The following is a 10,000-nucleotide window of genomic DNA, read 5'->3' on the forward strand; positions in this document are numbered from 1 at the left end:
AATGATTACTGCACATATCCCTTAAATATGTTGTGTGACATAGTTCTAATGTAAGTTACTGCCATTCATCTTCTCCATGAAAACTGTGTGTCTTCTCCATGAACACTGTTCGCTCCTGTCCTTCACGAGCAGATCTGTACCATGGCTGGGTAGCGCCCACTCTTCAATCGGACCTGCTGGTTCAGTTCTGGCGGCGGGTCAGGGGGGTCCTGGTGTCCGACTGCACGCTCGGCTGGAAGGTTCTGAACATGGCGGAGCTCTCCCCCGGCCAGCGCTTGACCTACAAGGCCACCAAGGACCACTCCAAATGGGCCGTGAGCCCCAACCCTGGCAGCGGGGAGACTATGGGGAGAGCGGGGTCGGGGGGCTGGGTGTGCGTGGGGGACATCAACCGGGACGAGGCCGAGGAGCAGAGGGGAGGGGGAACGGTGTGTCTGCGGGAGCCTGCCGTGTGGAAAGCCTACCGGACGGCCGCCGTTCAGTGTTACACCTGCAAAGGAGATGTTGGGAAGTGTGACGCTGCGCTAAAGGATGCAGGGGGGTGGTGACTGCACATGGGGTGAGGGACTTATCCCCGATTTGAATCATTCCTCATTTGGCCAAGCAAGGGCTCATCTGCATTTGACTCAGGTAGAGAGAGAGCCCTTAAACATACAACACTGGCCGTCCATTGGAGGCGGGGCAGTTACGTATACTGAGGGCAACAGTGTAAGTGGGAATATAGGGGAGCTGGTACAGATCTCATTCACCTATCTGAAGAATGTAATGGCAATAGAATGCATCTAAAGCCGCTGGTGTAAGCTGAGAGGCATGATGTTTTAACATCTGTTGATGCACTCTTACAGTAAATGCAGGGTCCATCTGGAGTTATAATGATAGGTAATGAATTCTAAATATTGACTATAGTGATGTGAATGTTTCAATGGGTTTTGTTTAGTTCCCGATACATTTTTTCGAACAATCTGTCTATTTTTGAAACAGCTTGTAATATGTTTTAATTTTCCTTTTCAGGGGAAGACTTGGATGGACATTTTTTCACCTCTGATTAAGTATGGGTATATCAGTTTTGCATGAAATAAAAGACTTCCCTTTTCCCCCACTGTAACTGCACTGCTACAATAAATTCATCATCTTTTTCACTTATTCTGCAATTTTACACCAATTTGTATCATTTTATCGCACACATCCCTTACATATGTTGGAGTTCTCATGCTGCCATTCACCTTCAGTAAACAAGGCACACACATGTTATATCAAAACATAACTTTATTGTACATCAAGACCAGGTAGTACGTACTGTAGTGCATCATCGTTGGTCATAGACATCTTATACTGTACAGAAACGACTCTCTACCTTTGAACTCTGACCAAGTGCAGTTCAAAGCATGCATGAAGGCATGGGCACCTGAGAACACAAGGCACTTAACAACGAGAGACTACAGGCAACAACAGGGGACAAACAGAACGCACGACAAAGACACGAGAACGCCTCCTCTTCCTAGCCCTTATTGGTGCCTCGGTCTCCATGGAGACGTCAACAGCACCGCTCACAAAGGCAGCCAGGTGTCACCAGAGCCTAACAGCTAACCAGCGCAAAACTGTTTCCTCAACAGTTTCAGCTTCACCCCAAATAAGGCATTACATACACCAGCTTATGTTGCTCTTCAATCTTTTTCTTTTTTTATATACTCTATTTTTTTTACCAATATTTGCATATTCTTTCAAAAAAAAGGAAGAAAAACTGTGCAGATGAATATTTGGTCAAAGCTATGCCGGCAGTGCTTCAAGTATGCTGAAATGTAATGTACTTCATGATGGTTGAAGCATAATGCATATTTAGACTTAAAACTTTGGTTTGGTAGTATGGATGGTCACGCATTTAGGGCGCAGATGGACCAGTGCGGAGAGAAGGTAATATCACTGGGCGAGTCCGGGGTACCATCCGTAAGTGCTCTCAACATTAGGTTAGTGTAATGTTTCAGTTAGTTCGGCTGTGTTACTGCGGCAACCGGAAACACAATCTCTGACGGTGATCATGAAGGCAAACCGGTGCCCTCTAGATAGATACACGACTGCAATTTCACTAAGAACCTCTTGTTCTTCTCCTCTATCTTAATGAAAACCTCTTGATTAAGGCCAAGGACCTAATTAAAGAAACATGGCATATGAAATGTGTTTCATAAAATAAAATATATATGTGTATACATACTGAGCTGGTCCTCAAAAATATGTATGCTTCCTACTTATGCATCTCCTTTGTTGACTTCGTCATGAAGTCAGTACTTGGGGGCTCTTGGTGCTTTGAATGGCAGAGTTGAAAGGTCATATAGGTCACGGCCCAGTGCAGAAAAGTCCGGAGCGTTGCATCGCTCATACACAGGGGTCAGCTGATTCGTCTCAACTCCTGGTTCCACAGTTGTGCTGACGAGGAAATCTAGATCACTAGAACTTTCTAGATCAATCTAGAACTTTGTGAACCATAACCCCCATCTTGTAGGCTCCTTGTGAATACTTGAAAAGTGGAAGGCGGGAGTCAGAAGAGTGTGCGGACCAGCCGGTGAGCTTTGGCTTTGGCCCGCGGGAAGGTGGCGCTGGTCTCGGTGCCGATGGACGGCGGCGGGCCGGACGGAGGGCTTCCCTTGCGTCTCCTCAGCAGGAAGTCAACACTCGATGAGGTCATGGCGTAGAATACATTTCCTGTGGCCGGGATAGTCAATTCTGGAAGACATAAGAGAGTTTGGGTGAACAGACAGTATATCCCTACACTCAAAGGAGACAAAGATGGCTGACGTTAGCAAGGATTGAACGAGCCTCGTTTCAGTGCTGTGCGAACAAATACTGAACATATTAATTGTCAAATCATTTTTTACTGTCTATTAAGATATCCGTTTTTCTAAAGCTTTCCCCCAAAGAACACTGAGGTAAAAGTACATATTTATTAATCTTCAATATAATATAATTTCGGATTAAATACATGACTTTGGGAAAGATGCTTACGTCCAAAGTGACTGCTGTTATCACTGTTGTTGTTGATAAACCACGATATTCCCCATCCCACTTAAAAAGACATTACAGCTCTGAGAGATACTCTTGTGCATGATTATGTGAAGCAAACACAGGGGCATCATAAACTACCTCTCCCCTCAGGCAGCAGCTGGATGAGCTCATATTTGGAGGCTTCTCTGCCGTCTTGGTTATGCTTCTCTAATGCTGAGCGGATTACCGAGGGAGTTTTGTCATTGCTCGTAACCTAGGGGAGGGAGTGCAGAACAAAATAAATGAGTAGGGGGGAAAACAAGACAAGAGAAGAAATATTAAAAACGGAGCGGAGTAGCCCACGGGTGCATGACGGTGCGAGCCGTGACTATTCCATTAGCCACGGCACGCAGGATCCGCGGCGCTTCGCTCCGCATCGGCTCCACAAAAGATTTGACAGATAATATTGTTTACTGACATCCAATTCAAAAAAGGATCATTAAGAGTGACTACGGTTACCAGAATGCTTCGGTACAAATTTCCATCTTGCAGATCCATGCCTATTCGGATGATTCTCATGTCAGGCGCCGACCCTTGGTTGTTGCTGGTGGGATTGTTGCCGCAGGAGACGGACCGGCGGTGTGATTTGACAGGTGTGGATGGCGTCAGTGCGGAGGGGGTGTGGTCAGCTGGGACAGGAGGGGATGAATCGACATCCAGGCAGGAGACAGACGGGGATTTCATGTGCTGAGGAAATATGGACAACGTCATCACTTCTTACCTACGTACACTATACTGATCATAGGACTACACAATATCTTGGCTACATTCACAAGAATCGTTATGTTCTTTATTGATCTAAAGTCATGTAACAAGCCTTAAAGAAAAGTCCCGATATATTTGTCTAAGCTGACAGCAAAGTTGAGATAAGTTCTAAAGGGTTAAATCTAAGTGTAAATGAAAACTAAATGAAACACAGACTCCTCCCATGAGGCTATCCAGCAATAAAAAGGGTTCCTCTTGTAAACACTTCTGTGACTTAGGTTTGAAAGGGCTCATTCACTGTTTAAACCAAAACAAGCACAACTCTGCAGCAGTTTGTGTCATTATGTCATCTCTCTCCATGCCCATACCCGTGCAAGCTTGGACAGGAGCTGGTTGACCGGCGAGGGGAAGTCAAATATTCCTTCAGGCTCAAGTGCAGGATTGCTCACAGCAAAGTGCATACTGCAGAGAGAGGGAGAGAGAGAGAGAGAGAGAGAGAGAGAGAGAGAGAGAGAGAGAGAGAGAGAGAGAAAGAGATAGAGAGAATGAAAGAGAAAGAGAGAGAGAGAGAGAGAAAGAGAGAGAAAGAGAGAGAGGGAGAGAGAGAGAAAGAAAGAGAGAGAAAGAGAAAAGAGAGAGAGCGAGAGAGAGACAGAAAGAGAGAGAGAGAGAAAGAGAGAGAGAGGGAGAAAGAGAGAGAGAGAAAGAAAGAGAGAGAGAGAAAGAAAGAGAGAGAGAGAGAGAGAGAGTGAGAGTGTCAGGCAGAGGTTCAGTCATCGATGCACTACATCAACAAAAGTGGTCGAACTTCTTAAGTGCTCTGAGAGAGAGAGCGCCGAGAGACTCTTTAAGCAGGGAAACGTGTTGATCACACAAATGTGTCAGACACGGAACTCTTAGTGAATCGATGGGAAACTCTTCACACAGGACTTGATGCCATCTGAGTCTGATGATGCAACGAGTCTCAAACTAGTTCTAAGGAAATTCCTAGTAACTGTTGAAAAAAAAAGTAAAATAAAGCCTCTGGTAACCTCATAATATGTCAGTATACTAATAAACAGCATGCTGTCCTGTAGGTTTTGAGGTTTGCTCAAGATTTGCCCATGACTTTATATGAAGAATATGACAACTGATCCATATGGCTCAAAAAAGTCATGTGGTGTATAACTACAAAGAAGAGGGTGTTGTCTGCGCTGTGAGAAATAGTTTCGGGTTAACCCTGCCTTCCAGGGGTTTTAATTTGGAACAGTACATACATATCACAACAGAGCCACAAGCATGTGAGACATGAACATGAGAGAAAGTGAGAGACTCTCAACACAAAGTCAGCTATCAGTGACTGTTGTAAATAGATGTCGTGGGTGGGTGCTGTGAGGTAATGTTGTGGGTAGATGTGCTGAGAATGTTGTGAAAGAGACGTCGTTGTCGGTTGGTGTGAAAGCGAGTGCAAGTGCAGAGAGGCTTGTGAGTGCTGCTGCTGCTGAGGCTCACCTGGGGCACTGGGTGACGACCACAGTGGGGTTCATACTGCGAGCGGGGCTGGGCTCACACGGAACTTCGATCTGATTGGATAGCCTGTAGCTGTAACCAAGACAGCATCAGGTCAACTTTATTATCAATAGGCTCTACAGTGAGAAAGTGATAATCAAACAAAGAGGCCTTTCTTGAAAAACACTCATACATAAACACTACAAGGTCATATAATACAATATACACACACACACACACACACACAGACTTGGTTTCTGTTCAGTGGTAAAAGGGTGAGGAGGTGTATAGAGATTGCTAATGTGACGTCATGAACGCAACGCATTTTGGGAATCCGCGGCACAAACAAGTCGGCTCGAGCATAGACATGTACACTCATAGATATATGGATGCTGGAAATTGGGCAACAGGTTGATGTCCCCGGACCAGTCGCTGTGCTCATAGGGATCACCTCCTATGACTCCTTTGAGTTTTTCGATATACCTTGTCTTTGCGTCTTTATTTAATTTTAGTCTGTATGGCCCGACAATGTTTAATTTCTCTCGCTGCATTTGGTGTGATTTTGAAGTGCTTGAAGCCGCTAACTGACCGCTTACAGCTACTGTATGTTCAATACGTACTAGACCAGTTCGCTTGGACTTCAATTGTTTTCAAGCAGCAAGCAGCGACCTGGCCAAACGTACCCACAATTCTATGCGTTTCATGACGTATATTAGCAATCCTTATAGCACACTGGTATAGTATCAGCATAGACTAGGAGAAAGACAGCAGAGACTTAGAGGACACGACAAAGACTGAGGCAATCGTGAGCTGCGTTAAACAACAAGAATGTTAATGTTTTAACCTAGCACTCAAGGGAAATCAAGCAGAATGTTGAGAGAAATCATACAGTATCTTGTGCCGTCATTAGGGGAAACATTAAGCCTGTTTACATGAGTCAGCCGGCTAACATTACTCTATTGATGCTAATATGAATGAGACGGAAGGCATAAATGCTGTCTTAAGGCAATACAATACAACCAGAACAACTGATTTCACAGTCAAATCTGACAGTCTCCTAATCAGCTCAATCATGTATGAGCTGACTGTATGACCTTTGATTGTATGACATGTATGACCTTTTCACTAGTAGCTATAAGCTCACATTATCCCTTATAGGGGGTTTCCCCAGGCATCGCTCACATATGATCTCCGCTTTAGGCATCCTAGGCCCCCGGCTGGTTGCCAAGCCTTACATGCGTAGAGTCTACCAGGCCGACAGAACAGCTGACTCGGAATCAGAGCGACAAGGCCTGCCACCAAGTCCATAACAGTGCGGAATGAGGAAGCCATCCCTCAGCTTCAGGACAGTTTTGACAGCACGGACTGGAAGATATTTAACAGCCTGTAAGCTCCTGATGACCCAAAAATGGCACTGGAGGATATGCAAAAGTGATGCACCTGAATGTACTCAGGGATATTTATTTATCTGTCTCGTTGTTTTTGTGACAATGACAAATAATGTACTTTAAACTTTGAATATTAGGAGTGCTTTTAATCAAGCATTCTTATGGGCGATCTAATGAAATCCGCTCAGACATGTATGAGATGTCTGCACTTCCAGCCGCCATTCCTTCACTAGAGCCTACCCGAATCTTCTCAGGTTAATATGGTGTGTTCACATGACAGGCAAATCATGTCTCTGCTCAGCTCCACAAACTCATAAAACGTCGCTTTGACTCAAAGTCAGAAAATGCTGCTCGACTCAACCACCTTAATATGGACGGGTAACGCTATGCTCTCAATCTGTCAGTTTGTGACTAAAGATGTCAGACGAGTCGTATCTGGGTCAGTGCTGGCATGTTTTACAGACACAGGGGTGTGTAAGACTCACCTCTCTTCTTCGCTCAGCGTGGGTACACCCAGGTACCAGTGCAGAAAGGCCTCGTCTGAGGTGAACGAGCAGTTTTTACACGAGGACTGTAGGAGTCGGATCTGGGCGAGAACCTCAAACTCCTGGGAGGAGAGACAAGGGGGATGAAGATTGTGTCAGGCTATCAGTGATTATAAAACACGACATATACCACTAGCATACCTCATGTGTGTCAGGCTATCAGTGATTATACAAACACGACATATACCAATAGCATTCTTATGTGTGTCAGGCTATCAATGAGTATACAAACACGACATATACCAATAGCATACCTCATGTGTGTCAGGCTATCAATGAGTATACAAACACGACATATACCAATAGCATACCTCATGTGTGTCAGGCTATCAATTAGTATACAAACACGACATATACCAATAGCATACCTCATGTGGGTCAGGCTATCAGTGATTATAAAACACCGCATATACCAATAGCATACCTCATGTGTGTCAGGCTAACTGTGATTATACAAACTAATCACCAACTAGTACCTAGTCACAGAAATGGTACAGGAGAGTGCTAGAAAATGGTGATGGCAGGACATCAAGGGTAAACAGGAGCAAAGCCCTCTGATTAAAGCATCTGCACTGTCACCAAATTCATTACCAGCGTGCATACAATATGCAAGCTAACGGGAGTATGCGCCGAGCCTGTTGAAGCATTTCGTAATAACACAAAGCAGTAGGAACAGACCACACTAACGGCATGATTAAAACACGTAGTAATAATGCACTACCACATCCTTAAGGTGACGGAGTATTTAAGCACCCAACTGTCAGGGACATTTTCCCAAAAGGGGATGAGTTGTAAACAGTGTAGTCATTTTGTCATGAAAAATGAACTCACCCGTCTTCTCTTGTCAAAGTTGATGTAGCCATTCTGCAAAAAAAAAAAATGAGTCATTGCAAAGACCTTTCGCATGACACCAACATGTCAAAATGTCTTCCTTTTTTTGACATTCAAATGACCCCAAAACAGATACGTGAGAAAACGCCCACAACTTAATTTACTTGTGCTGTCAGTGACCTGCATGAGCTTCAAGGGACACGCTCACGCACACATTAACATCTTTCCATGTGTGGGTTGAGATTTTGATTACATTTCGCTCCTGTCAGGCAGAATGTAACCCGCAACAAGACATTACTAAAATGCAAAAGTGTGCTCTAAAAAAAAGTAGCTATCCAGTGCATTTCACAAAGAACTATGCGGCAAAAAAACATTTTCTGTATGTTCCGACCAACCAAAAAAAACATTTTCTGTATGTTTCCGACCAACCGTCTCTAGATTTTTGGCGCAGCCTCAGACTAGTCCGCTACGGGCTTTTGGCAGCCGCCGCAGAGCGGGCAGGTGTCTCACCTCCAGTTTGTCCTTTACAGCAGTGTCCAGCATGGTGAGGTCAGTGAGGAAGATGCCCAGGTACGGCACCGTGCCCTGAGCACTGGACTTCACCACCAGAGGAGAGAAGACACAACTTTACAGTCAGGCAAAAATAACCAGAGGAGAGAAGACACAACTTTACACTCAGGCAAAAATCACCAGAGGAAAGAAGACACAACTTTACAGTCAGGCAAAAATCACCAGAGGAGAGAAGACACAACTTTACAGTCAGGCAAAAATCACCAGAGGAGAGAAGACACAACTTTACACTCAGGCAAAAATCATGCCCATTAATATCCAGTTACCACACTAAAAGGTAGAAATCCTTAACAGTTTTCAACTGTGTAGTAGTGCAATGTGTCTCAAGATATGTCGTATAACCTAGAAGTTTATAACCAATGTACAGAACAAACACAGACTCCCTATGTATCTCTGTGTTTTTCATAAAGCTTACCTTCGAGTCCAGATTAGCAAATTTAGAAGTGCCCTCCTGGAAGAGAAGACAAAGCCTTGTGATCATATATGACTGTATGCCCTACTTCGCAAGTACTGCATTGTGCACAGATGTAAACAATCAGCATCACATACTAAAAGCACCAGCCATTCTCTAGTACTGACCCTGCATTCACTACTCAGACCCATAACCACTGAAAAAAAAACTTTATTCACACAGTAGGGATCTAAAACCCGAAATACACACACAAGGCAATGTCATCTACAGTTACGCAGTTCTGTTTATTTTCTGTACAGTCATGTTGGGTGTATCCCTTGTTGGTACAGAGCAGAGCAGGGAGAGCTACCTTTCAAGTTGTGTCATGTAGCGCATTAGAGTCGGAGGCGGATGCTACCGCGGCACCCCGAGCGGATTAATCCGTGACTCACCTCCTTCAGGAGCTCGCGGCTCTGCGAGTAGTTGTCTTGCTCGGAGAAAATGGAAGACAGCTCCTCGTATCGTTTTACAGCCTCCCTGCCGTTGGCAAAACAAAGCGACAGTGGTATTGGCTTCAGCTCTCCTTTCCCACAAACTGTCATTATTACATATACATCATACATTACATCAAAAACAAGACAGCTCTTTTTCCCCCATCCTCACAACAATGTTGGAAATGATCATTTGTCGTACGCTTTCGGAACATAATAATAATAATAATAATTCATTTTATTTTTAACGCACTTTTCATTCAAAAGAATCTCAGAGTGCCTACATATTAGAAAATAACTATAATAATACAATAAAATTATCTCTCAACTACTCCATACACCTTCTTTGACAAACTGACAGACGATCAAAAAAACTAGCTGGCGAGGCACGGAGCGTTTGAGAATTCCGCATGAAACGAAAGTAACGAGAGAAAATCCCTCATCACACACCTGTCAGTTTCCTGCCAGGTCCGTCTGAGTCTGTGCAAGGGGTTACTCTGGAGCGCAGACACAATGGCGTAGAGGGAGGAGAAGTTCTTTCTGGCGCGGCAGGCC

At 44.5% G+C, this 10,000-nt stretch overlaps 2 protein-coding genes across 4 annotated transcripts in view; one reads left to right on the forward strand and one right to left on the reverse strand.

Moving 5' to 3' along the window:
- The window catches only part of dnase2 (deoxyribonuclease II, lysosomal), a gene marked incomplete at both ends in the record, with an annotated part of 4,610 nt that extends 4,062 nt beyond the window's left edge, over window positions 1-548 (forward strand). The window contains one exon of the mRNA XM_080858083.1: window positions 133-548. Within this exon, the coding sequence (XP_080714209.1) occupies window positions 133-548 (416 nt within the window). The remainder of the gene's footprint in view (window positions 1-132) is intronic.
- Window positions 549-1,248: 700 nt separating this feature from the next.
- Window positions 1,249-10,000, reverse strand: part of rgl2 (ral guanine nucleotide dissociation stimulator-like 2) — a 22,861-nt gene continuing 14,109 nt past the window's right edge. For 2 of the 3 annotated variants that reach the window (XM_080857901.1, XM_080857900.1), the window contains exons 10-20: window positions 9,896-9,999; window positions 9,407-9,491; window positions 8,977-9,014; window positions 8,504-8,597; window positions 7,994-8,026; window positions 7,103-7,224; window positions 5,233-5,322; window positions 4,110-4,203; window positions 3,496-3,723; window positions 3,136-3,250; window positions 1,249-2,718 (exon numbers count right to left, since the gene is read on the reverse strand). In XM_080857901.1, coding sequence (XP_080714027.1) covers window positions 2,534-2,718; window positions 3,136-3,250; window positions 3,496-3,723; window positions 4,110-4,203; window positions 5,233-5,322; window positions 7,103-7,224; window positions 7,994-8,026; window positions 8,504-8,597; window positions 8,977-9,014; window positions 9,407-9,491; window positions 9,896-9,999 — 1,188 coding nt within the window. In that variant the 3' untranslated portion in view covers window positions 1,249-2,533. The remainder of the gene's footprint in view (window positions 2,719-3,135; window positions 3,251-3,495; window positions 3,724-4,109; window positions 4,204-5,232; window positions 5,323-7,102; window positions 7,225-7,993; window positions 8,027-8,503; window positions 8,598-8,976; window positions 9,015-9,406; window positions 9,492-9,895; window position 10,000) is intronic. The other variant, XM_080857902.1, reaches the window with a different exon arrangement.

Source organism: Sprattus sprattus (assembly GCF_963457725.1).
Source record: "Sprattus sprattus genome assembly, chromosome: 19".
Classification (NCBI taxonomy): Eukaryota; Metazoa; Chordata; class Actinopteri; order Clupeiformes; family Clupeidae; genus Sprattus; species Sprattus sprattus.